Source organism: Octodon degus, unplaced genomic scaffold (assembly GCF_000260255.1).
Source record: "Octodon degus isolate 3935 unplaced genomic scaffold, OctDeg1.0 scaffold00020, whole genome shotgun sequence".
NCBI classification, from domain to species: Eukaryota; Metazoa; Chordata; class Mammalia; order Rodentia; family Octodontidae; genus Octodon; species Octodon degus.
Genome location: NW_004524596.1, coordinates 12458927 through 12473231, shown reverse-complemented (window position 1 = coordinate 12473231; position 14305 = coordinate 12458927). Strand labels below are relative to the sequence as shown.

General features: G+C 41.9%; 1 protein-coding gene across 2 annotated transcripts in view; it reads left to right on the top strand.

Moving 5' to 3' along the window:
- The window catches only part of Thada (THADA, armadillo repeat containing), a 384981-nt gene that overhangs the window by 276478 nt on the left and 94198 nt on the right, over positions 1-14305 (top strand). For both annotated transcript variants that reach the window (XM_023711247.1, XM_023711248.1), the window contains one exon: positions 4074-4168. In XM_023711247.1, the coding sequence (XP_023567015.1) occupies positions 4074-4168 (95 nt within the window). The remainder of the gene's footprint in view (positions 1-4073; positions 4169-14305) is intronic.

The window sequence follows — 14305 nt, the reverse complement described above, 5'->3', positions numbered from 1 at the left end:
AGTATACTGTTTCCAAGTCAGAACAAACACCAAGTAATAGCAGGAGAAAAGGAAGAGAAAAAATATTTTCCTGACTTAGAAGCCAGTTCAGAGAAAGTCCAGCTCTGTGACTGTAGACCAGGCTGTTATATGTGGCCATTCCTGCAGGGTGGGCATGAGTGTGGGCACAGGGCCATGACTGTGGCCCAAGTTGCCCCACCACCATGGGTGGACTCTGTAGTAGCCAAATCGTCCAAATCATCTGTTCCTGCAGTCGGCGTGTGTAGCACTTGAGGGAGCCTCCCGGGACCTTGTTGAAGACAGCCCTGGCCCCAACCCTCACAGCTATGGGCCCGTCAGAATAGTCCCAGAGGTTTCTTAAGCCAGTAAACCTCCAGCCTGTGCAAGGCCTAAAAAGACAGAAAACTGGAGGCTGGGAGGGAGCTCGGAAGATTGATCAACAGCCTTCCCTCTATTCATTTAGAAATGTTCAAAAAGTGTTAACTTAGCTTTAAAAACTTCATGGAAACCAGGCTCCTTGTCAGACTTAAAAGGCAAACCAATTTCCTGAAAACTTTCCTTTTATGATTCCTCATGGCTCCACAGAAAAACATCCTGGGCTAGAAGCTCTGACTGGGAAGCCACTTGGTAACACAGGTAGTAAATGATGGCACCAAAGAGAACCCTGTAAGCTTCAAGCGACTGATGCTTGATAGCCTGGCCCGTGTCACTCGTTCCTGCCTTCTCAGCATGTTCGCTAATCTGCATACTACTGTGTCCCGTCCCTGGTCAGGCCCAACTCCTTCCCACATCTGCTGCCCGGTCTCAAAGTGCCCTTGTCAGCCTTATCTCACTTCATTCTTCCCATCTCACACTGCCTAATTGGAAGCACGTCTGCATGAGCCCTCTTCATTTCTCTGTATCCTGCCCCAAAGTCTGTCTGGGGCTCACCCTCCAGATCTTCCTGGTATTCTCAGAGGCCAGTAAGCATTTCCTGTACCCTTCCTCCCCACACCAGGTCAGAGCTGGCTGCTGAAGATGTCCTGGCCTTTGGTCATTGGCATAGCCCTGGCTCCTTGATGCTCTGTGGCAGGCCAGACCTTTGTGGTGGGTGTCCTGGCTTTCTTCTGAGTGGCCTTTTCTTTTATCTTTTTTTTTTTTTTAAATGGCCAAAGGAGGACTTAGCAGTTAAATAGCAGAAGTCCCATAGGTAAGAATGATGTCATTAAAGAAATTTTCATAGACTGTATGGGCCATCCATGGTGGATGGAAGAAGAGTGACATCAGGAGATTATGATTGAGAACCTGGAGAAAACTAAATTGAGACAAAAGATATGGGGAGTATTGAAAACTAAAGAACAAAACAAATATCAAATATAAAAGTTGTGAATATTTTTTCAAAAAGTAAAACTGAAGCTGGACCTGGTGTTTCATGCCTACAGTCCCAGCACTTGGGAGGCTGAGGCAGTAGGATTGCTGTGGGTTTAAGGCCAGCCTGAAATACAGAGTGAGACCGGTCTCAAAAAAAAAAAAAAAAGAATGCTGGCCCCATCCCCTGGGGCGTGCTGAGATGGTGATTGAGACTGTGCATGAGGCCAGGGAGATGGCTCAGTGGAATAAGCACTCCCCTGGCAAGCGCAAGGGCCTGAGTTCAATCCCTGGTTCCACCAAAAAAAAAAAAAAAAAAAGATAGGAGAATGGGCATGGTGGTGTGCACCTGTAAACCCAGCGCTTGAGAGGCTGGCAGCAAGAGAATCACTGAGTCCTAGCAATGGCTACCCTGTAGACCCTGTACTAAATACATTAAAAAAAAATGTCACATAAAAGTGAAACTGTAAAGTGCTAGGAAAATGTAGGCTATCATGTTAGCATATACAAGGTCCTGGATTTGAGCCGTAGCACCCCTTCAAAATGTATGTGAGGGGCTGGTGAGATGGCTCAGTGGTCTAAAGCACCTACTTAGAACAAGCTTAGCAAAGCAAAGGGACCACGGTTCAATCCCCCAGCACCACATGCCAGCCAGCCCCGCCCCCTGGTGGGCTGAGCTGCCCCCCCACACACACATAAATAAATTTAAATAAAAAATAAAGAAATTTCTTTTTAAAAAAATGTATGTGAAACACTTAAAATATTAGAGAAGAGTTGGACTTCATAAGCATAACATGAAACTTAGATGATTTAAAATTATTAATGTCTTTGCGTAGAACTGAACATGTATAAATTATAAATCTTTTTAGAAAGTTAAACCTAAAAAAAAAAAGAAAGTTAAACCTCAAAAAGTTTGCAACATGGATGACTAAAGCAAGATTCCTTTTATATACAAAGAGCCCCTACCAATCATTGCAGAAAACTGAATAACAGGATTTGTATATAAATCCAAAAAAGGAAATTCAAATGTTTTTAAAAGCATAAAGATGGTGGTTAACCTCACTTTTAATATAGTTGCAATTTAACACAGTGGGTTATTGTTTTCTGTTTATTCTCTTGGCAAAAGTTTAAAAATTTAACAGTGGACTGAAATTCTGTTGCTAAATATGTAAAATGGGGCACATCCATATGCCCTAAACTATTGTACAAATATATTACCACCGCATTGTTTTCAACTGCAAAGTATCTTAGTCTGAATTCTGTCCAAAGGGGACAGATAGGCCCATGACATAGAGCAGTTTATAACCATTAACAAAATGGTATACCTTTTGAGTTGCCATTTGTATTAAGATAAGCAAGTGGATTATAAATGCAAGGAAGGTGGCGGGAAGGCTGTGCTGGTAAGTAGTAATACTGACTTCCTCTGGGAAACAGACTGAGCAGGAGATGGGCTTGTAAAAATTGCTAACGTAGGCATGAAATTAGGCTAGACCCAAGCTATCAGCCAAACTGGGCTTAGTAGGTGAAGTGTCAGAAAGCAAGCAGATTCATAAGGGAAGCCAATGAACAGGGCCGCAGAGCAGGTCACTAGCAGAGACCACCATCCAAGCCGGTTCTGCCTCACGTCCAGATATTTGACAGATTTCTTACAGCCAAGGGGCAGTGGCAGGATGTGGGCAGTTTGGATAAAGGAACAACCTTAGGAGAAATGATGAACCGGTTCCTTTACAGGGCATGAGAAATTTGGGTCAGAAAATCCACTAGCCACACTGGTGCTGCTTTCAATGTCACCCTTGGTCATATGTTAGAAGAGGACACCAGGGTATGGTGGCATACGACTGTTAATTCCAACACTGGAGAGGCTGAGGCAGGAGGATTACCATGAGTTCGAGGCCAACCCAGGCTGCAGAGTGAGTTCAAGGCCGGCCTGGACTGAGCAGCAAGACCCTGTCTCAAAAAAGAGAGAGAGAGAGAAGGCCGTGGCCAGGCCCCAGCTAGAGGAGAGAGTATGTCAAGGTCACTGCACCACCCTGCCGTGGCCTCCTGCCCTCACCTAACTTGCTGGATAGTTAGAGAGTACGGCCTCTTCCGTGGTCAAGTGGAACAGAGGCCCGAGCCAGGGCCCTTCAAGCACTGTGCTCAAAAGAAAGCCCTTGGAGGTTTTTTGTGTGCAGCCCTCCAGATCTGAGCTACTCACTGTTTCTACCATGTTCAAAAAGCAAAGCAAGCCATTTATTGGAAGAAAACAATTCTGTTTAATGTGAAAAGGGTATTGTGCCCAGTGTTAATCACATGCGCATGTTATGCACTTGGCTGTGTTGCGTCTACTGACAAGCTTTCTCATGTGTGGGCGTAATTCTTCTACTCCAGAGTGCTAAGTTCATTATTTTCAAAGCCAAATGATTATTTCCCAGAGAATTTCTACATGTAAGAGAGGAAAGTTGTCTCTCATTCACAACACACCTTATTTTCAATAAACTGACATGGAACCCTGGGTTTTACTTGTTTTCTATTGATTTGAAACAGAGTGTTGGGTTCTGTCTGGCCTGTGTATAACCCTAGCTTCCAGCAAATGCATTTGGACTCGATTGTTCACTTGAGTTGCTAAACACCTCTGGTTGTGCCTGAGCCTTGTCTGCCTGGTAAAAACACATTTTCTTATTCCCGTGAGCCAGACCTCAGGGAGAGAAAACATCAATTTATATTCTGTTCTTTTATCTTTCTAGGCAAAATCCATGTTTGGTGACCAGAGCTGTATATATTGACATTCTCTTCCTGCTGACTTACTGCCTCAACAAACCCACAAAGGGCAGCCAGCCAGGTATGATTCACAGTTATGTCCTATTTGGGGTAAAGGTTATAGGCCTTTGAGGTATGGGCGGGGCTCTGAGCAACTCTACTCTGCACTTGCACCGCACCGTGGTCTCCTTTGGTTAGATGAGCTGCACATCAAATTCAGTGGTATCCTATGGCCGGCTCCCTCCTTGAAACTGCTCCAGGAAGCTTGTCTTTGTTTACTTGGGAGTTTTCCTTTAAATATTTTGTCTTTCATCATCCAGAGAAGAGTGTGAACTCTGTTCAGACACCCTCTGTGCCTCAAAGACCTTGGCTTTTCCCAGATCCTGCATTTTCTTCAGAGGGTCATCCTTTCCAGTGACTGCTGTCTTGGTCCTGAGGAGATAACTGGGCCTGCTCAAGTGGCGGGGAGCTGGGGCGTTTGTGTTCCCCTCTCAGACCCACTCGGTACTGTGCAGGCGTCGCCGCCTCAAGCTCAGGCATCATACTTGTTAGGCCATGTATGATCCCAGATCCACATGCAATTGTCTATTTTAATCACAATTCATGAAGTGTTTTTTGTTTTGTTTTTGTTTGTTTTTTAAAGGGAGAAGGGCAACTCCAAATAAAATTTTTGAAGTATTTATATAAGAGGCTGTAGGAAGTACTCTACATGAGTTCCAGGCCACAGACTGAAATTGATTTTCATCAACACAAGCTGGAATGCAGAGTAATGAGCCTGCAACTGGTTAAAATCAGCCTCTTATAATTGATTAGGCCTGTCGCAGGGAGGCTACAATTACAGTCCCGCTGAATTCTGAGTGCTCACAGGCCAGGCCTCGCCTCTTCCACTCAGTCTGCCAGTGATTTGTTGTCTTCAGTAAATATATTCAGGCTGTCCAGGGCCAGCTTTGTCCATATGGAACCGTGGTTCAAATTTAAACCAATTTACAATGCTTTGTAGGGGAAGATGTGGGCGGGGCTTGCACCTCATCGAGCTAGATGTGTACATTAGCCCACAGAACTCCTGTGGCCACGCAGAGGTGGGATGAACACGCTGGATTTCCTCTGTTCTGTATACCTCATGGGGCAGCAGAGTATAATTCAGTGGTACAGGATCGTAGGGTTTTGTGGCTATAAAGCAGGCACAGTTTATGCCATTTACCTTGGCATAGTTCTTAGTAGTGTACCCCTTTTATTCTTGCAAGTGTCCAAGTTTGCACAATGAATTATAAACCATCCTAGCCGTAAGGGACCTCAGTATTGCATTCACTTTAGTTTACACTTGCATCAACTGAGATCCAGAAATTTTATAGCTTATAAATCATGTTATCAAATAAGTTATTTTAGATTTCTACCAGCTGTATGTTTCAGTTCCATATTTCACACAGCTTTAGAATACAGTACTTACATGCTTATGTATTTAAAAGGGACTGCTTATCCACTGGCTTCCTAACAGAGTCATGTGGTTAACTATAATCATTAGTTTATTTGAACTGACTTTTCTTGGCTCATTTAGTATCGTTATTCCTTGTCTAACAGGATTAACCCTTGAGTGTTGTAAAATCTTACCTTTCCACAACTTTTGCTCTTTACTGATAAGCTGAGTTCCATGAAGATGTCTTGAGTTTTTCTGAATCATTCTTTCCTTCACACTCTTAACATTTACAGCTTATGCCCCAATGAAATGTAATTGCAGCTGTTTTTGTTTCTTAAAGGCATGCACCACTCCTCAGAACGTCTTCACGGGTGGGAAGCTCTAGGGACACCTGTCATGCTGCACATGTTGTTCAGCACTGTCTGATGAGGAAGCTCCTAATCACATGTGGCACTTGAGATGCAGTCCAAACAGACATAAAAATATACCAGGTTTCAAAAACTGTGCATGAAAAAAAAATGTAAAATTACTCCAATAAATTTGTATTGAATACATTAGGAAAGGTAATATGTTTGACATTAGATTAAAATGTAAAATGTATATTTAAAATTACTTTCACCTGGGCTGGGGAGATAGCTCAGTAGAATAAGCGTTTGCCTGGCAAGCACAAGGGCCTGAGTTCAATCCCCGGTTCCGCCAAAAATAAATAAATAAAATTACTTTCACCTGTTTCTTTTACTGTTTAAAATGTGACTACTGGGGGCTGAGGAGATAGCTCAGTAGAATAAGTGCTTCCCTGGCAAGCATAAGGACCTGAGTTCAATCCCTGGTTCCACAAAAAAATAAATAAATAAAATAAAATGTGACTACTTAGAATGAAAAATTATAAAAAAGAAAAATCATCAAAATATGTGGATTTAACAAATGGAGATAGTTAAAAATTTGTTAATGACTTATTACAGAAACCAAAGTGGTACCTAAAAGTAACAATATTGGTAAAAGAAAAAAAAAGGTGCCTACTAGAAAATTTCAAAAAAAAAAAAATTGAAATGATCACCACAAACCGTGCCAGCCCCACCCGTGGGGCTGAGATAGTGATTGAGACGGGGTGTGGTGACATTCGCCTGTAATCCCAGTGCTTGGGAGGCTGAAAACAGGAGGATCACTGAGTCCAATCTATGTAGTGAGCCGCTGTAGAACCTGTACTAAATACATTTAAAAAAGAAAAGAAAGTTTCAAATGATATTTATGATTTGCATTTTACTCCTATTAGCATTGGTTTTGTCCAAACCTTTGAGAAATTGGCCTCCTAAACCCCAGAATGCATGTCTGTGTATATCAGTATCTTACCTAAATGAAATTGTGTGTTTGGGTAACGCACCCACACAGATAGTAATAGCAAAGTTTCCTCCAAAGAAGGAACTAGATTTTTAGAAATAACCAAACATCAAATAAAATGGTGATAAGATCGATAGCACTCTTTGACATAAAAATAACCTGTAACATTAAAGTAGTGAAATTTGTTCTTGTGTGTTTCATAAATTGTTTTCAAAGACAGTATGAGCAGTAGACAAATATATCACCAAATAAGAGAATCTATTTGGTTGTGTTGATTTCTATATGTTTTCAAAATAATGTTATGATATTATAGTTTTGCTTTGTAAGTCCCTAGAAATTATATCTTAGATTCTTTGTCACTCAGCTCAGCATATAGCAGACCCTTGCTAAATTGTTATTAACTGATTGGTTGAAATGTAGTTTCCCTCAGGTTTTTGCTTTGCTTTTTGGTTGTCATTTTGCTTTTCTTTTTGACACAGGGTGTCACTTTGTAGCTCAGGCTGGTCTTGAACTCACTGTATAGCCCAGGCTGGCCTTAAACTCAAGGCAATCTTCCTGTCTCTGCCTCCCAAGTACTAGGGTTACAGATGTGCACCACCACTTCTGGGCTTAGTTTTTAAAATGGAGTGGTTGGTATTAAATTCCAAGTCTTAGGCAGGTATGATGATCTAAGCCCATCCTGACCATTTTAGTGAGACCCTCTCTCAAAATATAAAGTAAAAGGCTAAGGATATAGCTAAATACAAAGGCCTGGGTTCACAAAAAATATAGATGCAAGTCTTATTTAAACTCATCTATCACTCAGAAGTAAATTTAATTTCTGAATTCAAATGAGGTATTTAGGTCATATGTGTATGTTTATAAAATGTATCTACATCTGTTTCTACCCCACAAACCTCAGGATGGCAAGGACAGCACAAGACTCTGAAGGCAGATCCCTGAGTTCAAATCTCAGATGGCTCATTTAGGTTATAACCTTAGCCAAGATTTTAATCTTGAAACACTGTCTTGTTTTAAACAGGGCTAACAATCAAGTCTATATCTCAGAGCAGTTGTCAGCTTGTACATATAGAGCATTATGCAAAGAATGTGCTTTGCATGACAGAGATTAAGTGCTGGATAAATATTAGCTATTACCATTAGTTGTAAACCAGGCTCTAATCCAATCTCCAGAAACTTGACAGAATTGTGTTCGAGCCTCAGATTCGTAATTCTCCTATTTTGAGCAGTCTTCATTTGTACCCCTGGCATAAATTGTTAAGAATCCATTTGAGTTTGGATGCTTTGGACCCTCAGCCTGGTTCAGAAAAAGATCTTTGTTTTTCTTGTTCATTTGGTTCTTCATTCATTCATGAGACACACTAGTATCAGAAGTAGTTGAGGACCTGAGTCTGAGTCTGGAGGTGAAGATGTCCTGGAATTTATGTAAGTACAATGAAGAGTGCTGCTCAGGATTGTGTAGCGGATGCGTTTGAAGCACTGAAGAAAAAGGTCATTTCTGCTTGAGAGAACAGGAAAGGCTTATAGAGGAGTTGGTGGGGTGGATTTTGATGATGAGCAGGGATTCACCAAATGGGCAAGGGGAAGGTAGCTCTTACCAACATAGGGGTCAGCATAGCCCAAACCACAGAGGCATCGATCAGCCAGTCCAACCTTCCAAGACTGGAGTGTTGGGTGTCTGGAGTGTTGGGCTCCTGGCCAGGTTGGACGTGCTAGAAGCAAGGCTGAAGGCCTGAGTCAGGTCAGGAGGGCCCTGTAGGCCAAAGCCTCAGGAGTTTGGACTTGACGCTGTAGACAAAGGGATTACTGGAGGATGTAAAGCAAATGATTTGATACCGGGGATTGGACTCAGGACCTTGTGCTTGCAGGGCAGGCACTTAAGCCTCTGAGCTATCTCCCCAGCCCCTGGAGGTGATAAAACAGGGAAATTATGTGAGGATCTTTTTTGAATTTCTAGTTCATTAGGGCACATTTGTAGTACATAATGATTACTGTGCGCAGGGGAGCTAGTGCTCCTGCATAACACGTCTTTCTCAGCCCGTTTCTTCCCTCCACTCTTGGTCCCCTTCCTCCCTGCTTACCTTCTATAAAAACTCTTGTCTCCCTATTTCCTATTAGCTTTTGTTTTGCCCTTCGCTTGTATTTGGGTTTCTCAAAGAAGACAAACCATGCAACATTTAAGTTGTGTGTCTGATTTATTTCATTTAACACTATGGTCTCAAGGTACATCTGTAGATCACGTGGTTTTTAGAACAAAGCATTTTTTTTGGATGTCCTCATCCTTATAAACTCTCTGGACTCTTATGGAGCCATGTCCCTGGTGTCATTCAAAAACAATGTAACTGAAAATTCATTCCCTCATTATCAGGGAGATTTGCTGGATCATTGTGATAACCATACTGGGGGTGTGGGAGGGAGAGTGGTGGACCAGACAGGAATAAAGTCCACACAGACAGTAGAGAGGTGTGTGCTTGTGGTCTAAGCACTCAAGAGGCTGAAGCAGTAAGATCATCATGACTTTGAGGCCAGACTCTGCTACATAGTGAGTTTAAAGTCAGGCTGAACTACATAGAGCAAAACCCTGTCTCAGGAATTTAAAAAAAAAAAAAAGCACAATGCTGAAAACTGTTAAACAGTTGTTTGGAATCATAGGATTATAGAAGGCTTCCCCTTTTATTTTACTACACAGCATGATTGTTTCATTTGTGTGTATGTATTTATGTACACTTAAATATTAAGTGTATTTAACTCTGAATCTTGAAAGGAGATAATGATTCCAAAAGAAAGGAAGTGATAATTCCAGGGTATCTTTTCTTGGCCTGGAGGAGGATCTGCCCAGCCCTACTCAAACCCCATTCACTAGAAACCTTGGAAGGTTGTCCTTACCTCGAGAGAGCATTAGAACCTCTTGTGGGGCTGGGGGATTCACAATGAAAGAAACATGATTAGAGAAGCTTAAGATAATGATGGACCTGCTGTCATTCAAACTCCTATCTAGGTACTTCCCAATCACTTGAGGTTTCCTCAGCCATTAGCTAGGTTACAAATAGTCAAGTCTGGTTTTGTTTGGAGTTTTAAAGTGATTCAAACCACAAGGACTCTGGCCGCTGTGTTCCTTTTCCTCTTGAGTCCCACTGTCAGCATTGGTGTGTATCAGCTTCCTGCAGGAAGGAGTTAGTCTCCAGTTGGATTTGGGGGCGATGAGGAAGATAAAGTCTGCTGTAAGGACCCGGGAGCTGGCTTACAGGCCCGGGCAGAGATGTGGAAACAGTTTTATTTCCAATTTTAAACCCATCTGAAGTTATTTGCTCTCAGACTGGAAATTTTCCATTGAAATATCTATTTACTAAATTACCTCTGAGGCCTGTCTAAATGTTTACCCCTTTCCTAGAAAGGTGGACTTTCTATTTCTATGGCTCAGCCCCCTGAATTTGGGTTTTTTTCACAACTGTTGAGTTGTCTTTTACCAAGAATCTAAACAAGTGCCTTCCTTACTTGCACTTTCAGGCTTCCATTTTAAGCTCTCTTAGTGGGTTCTGAGTGAGTTTTTCCTTTCCTGGGCTCTGTTTTACTAATTTTATGCAAGCTGGTTCTCCTGTAATCATAAGTGTACATAATATAATAGGAATCTAAAAAGGATCTGTTGATTCCAAAAGCAGTAAGAAGTGACATAGCAACTTCGTAGGAATGTTTTCTCTGGAAATCCCACAGCGCTTTGTGTGAGCGCTCTTAGGAGTCTGTTTCCCTACCTGTGTGTAACACTCCCATTGTTAGGAAACAGTAATTTCAGTACCATCTTGCTTACAAGAGATAGTGATCACCACCCACATTCACTCACCTCTTTGCCAGCCAGGCCTTTTGTCTGCAGTAATAAAGGTGACACTAGTGTTCATTCATTTCAGCTGTGAGGATACTGAAGAAGAGAGAACGACCCACATTGTGTGTGTACCAAGGTGGTGGCCTGACAAGTTGGCCAAGGCCCTGCTGGGGACAACCAGTCTCCCTGTCAGTGAAAGGACCCCAAAACCCACTCAGTGGATCTACCTTTTCAGGCTTCTGCCCCTTCCTGCAGAGCCTCCGGGCCTCTAAGAGGAATCCCCTTGTAGGAGCTCCATGGCTTTCCCTGTCCGCATTTCTGTTTCCCATGCTGAGGCTGTGTGGAATGATCAGACAGAACAGGGCCGGCCAGAGCATGTTGCTAGAAAGAGGACACCTGCCTACCTGGGCAGCCAGCTGCCCTTGCAAGTGGACCTAGCACCACTCCACCAAGCACTCCCCAGTACCAGGCTGCTAGAACTGCATTTCGTGGTTTCTTTGTTAGTTGGGATTTACAGTTGAGATCTCATCACCCTGCCAAATATAATAAACGTTTTGCTTTAACTGGGATGTAACATTTTATTTTTCTTCTGAATGCCTTAAAAGTGACCATCTTGTGAGAATGAAGTCAGAATCCCTAAGTAGTCGAAATGCCAAGTCAGCACACATTGTAGGTCAATAAAAGAATGGAAAACAGGCTCTCCTTTATGACTGCTGGTATTTATATCCTGGAAGTCAGGTAATGTAAGCCCTCCTGCAGGCCCACTTAGATGTCAGTGGTGGTTAAATGGTACAATCTGTGAGAAGTATTCAATGCCTCATATTTGTACTGCCTAGAACATGAATAACCTATGTGTGACATGAATAAATATAAGGTCAGTGATTTTTATGACATATTAACTTCCTTAAGTTCTGGGGAAATAAAACTGAACAATTACAGAAAATGAAAACATTGGCAACTTATAAACACCTGTCTTGGTTGTTTGGTCTAATTAGGTTAAATTTAACCAATTCCATCTGAACAAATTGAAAACAATTCTTATCTGTTCCTGGGTCATGCACTTTTATCAGTGATGGATGCAGATGTGTTTAATATGACACAGTTGGTGTGAGTCTGGATGGGAGATAAAAGAGAATTGAGAACATATTTTTAGAGTCTTTTGGGGTCTTTGTATTTCTGGGCCTGCAGCTATGAAATTGGGGGATAAAGGCAGACCTTGTTAATAAATTAGTCGGGTTTTCTGTGAAACACTAGGCCTGTCACTTAGATGGCTACTTTTGCCAAAAGTTACCTTTCCCAGGGATCATTGAGCTCCTAAAATAAGCAGCTGACTCGGGCTGACTTTGGAAGTCAGAACAATACAGGGTGTTATTACCTACTAGGTCAGTGTGGTATTTATGGCTTGTTAATTCCAAGCCTGTACTGAGTACATTGGCCTGAAATTCTTATGATTTTAGCGGTTGGAGAACATTTAATTACTGGGTAGAAGGGAAGCTGTAGCAATTAAGAGACTTGCCCACGGTCACACAGCTGGGCTGCCAAGGGAGCTTTCCCAGCTCCCTGTTCAGGGATGACCCGCCTCTGAGGACTGGTGAGTGAGAGTGTCTTACCTGTCCAGAAGCCTTCTGAACCAATTACTTTGCCACCCCAGGAGTGAAATTCTATCCAGATGAGCACTATTTTATCCAGAACCTTATGGTTTCAGCGTTTTTGTGTTCATGCCTCTCACTGCCTGTATCAAATTCAATTGGTGTGCCATATCTTTTCAAAATGTCTTCTGGATATTCAGGAAAAAATGGAATCGTGTCTTTGTGGCCCTTCATGGCTGGGTTCCTTCACTTAACAGTGTTTTCTTTTTTTTCTTTGGCCGAACCGGGGATTGAACTCAGGCCCATGCGCTTGCTAGAGAAGCGTTTATTCCACTGTGCCATCTCCCCGGCCCAATGTTCTCAAGGTTCACCCGTGTTGCAGCGTGGCTAAGCACTATTTCACTGTGAGGCCAGCATTTTATTTATCTACCTATTAACTAATGGGCATTTTGTTTGCTTATACCTTTTAGCCATGATTACTGGGGATTAAACCCGGGTCCTTCACACTAAGCTACATCTTTAGGCCTTTTAATTTTTTATTTTTAGGGGCCGGGGAGATGGCTCAGTGGAAAAAGCACTTCCCTGGCAAGCGCAAGGGCCTGAGTTCAATCCCCAGTTCGGAAAATAAATAAATAAATAAATAAGGGGCCTGCCCCTTAGCTCAGTTATTTAACTGGCTGCTTCAACCTAGCAGTCAGGCTCAGGTTGCTGTGGTTCGATCCCCAGAACTCAAGCCAGCCAAACCTGCCCTGAAGGCATTCGGAGCCAGCCAAAAATAAATTATATATATATATATATATATATGTTTTAGATAAGGCCTCATAACGTCACTGTTATCCAAGCTGGGCTCAAACTTAGAATCTTCCCCCACTCAGCCTTCCAGAAGGCTCCCAGGGATTACAGGCATCGACCTCTACACCTGGCTGAGTTCTTCAGAGTTTTTGTTTTGTTTTTTGGGACGGAGTCTCACTGTATTTCAGGCTGGCTTTGAACTCACTATATGTCCTAAGCTGACTTCAAACTCAGAGATCCTCATGTCTCAGATCACTCGCTGGTGTGTTCTACAATGCCCAGCTAAGTTCGTGGTTTTGATAAAATCCAAAGTTATCTCTTTTCTTTTGTTGCTGTACATTTGATGTCATATCTAAGAACTATGGCCTAATCCAAAGTCACAAAGATGTATCTCAGCATGGTATTTTCAAAACTACCCTCTTCTTAGCTGGGCTTGGTGGCACATACCTATGATCCCAGCACTGGGGAGGCTGAGGGTGGAAGATCACTATGAGTTCAAGGCCAGCCTGGGCTACACAGTGAGTTCAGAGCCTGCTTAAAATACATAGTGAGACAATGTCTCAAAAAAAAAAAAAAAGACTATCTTTTCCTTATTAAATTGTTTTCACATCCTTATCAAAAAGTCAGTTGACCATAAATTATGAGTTTAACTCTAGATTCCTAATTCTGTTCCTCGTTTTGTTTTGTTTTGAGACAGGGTTTCAATGTACAGTTCAGACTGGTCTTGAACTCACTTCGTAGCTCAAGCCAGCCTTAAGTTCATAGCAACCCTCCAGCCTCAGCCTCCCAGGAACTGGGATTCCAGGCGTGTTGTGCCTGGCTAATTGTACTCATTGACCTGTTTATCTATTCTTAAACTAGAGCACACTGGTTTTTTTATTTTTTATTTTTTTTATTTTATTGAGAAATAAATATGAATGAAACAGTTTCAAAGCTGAATAATAGGACAGTTTCAATAATCAATACATTGTACATTGTTGTCTTCTTAGTGCTATCCATAGTACAAGAAGCAGACAGGATATCCTGTCCAAACACTGTTAGTACACCTCTTTCTTCTCATTGAATTAAACAAAAGTAGCTATATATCTATCCTATTTTGTATATATAAATACAAAATGATCTTTGTATCCCCTTTTTTTTTGTTTAGTCCTGTTAGAGGTGAATATTCTTTTTTTTTTTCTTTTCAAAGTTTTATTGATAAACATATAGCAATGAGACAGTTTCAAATCAAATCGAAAGTACAGTTTCAACAAATAATACACTGCATAC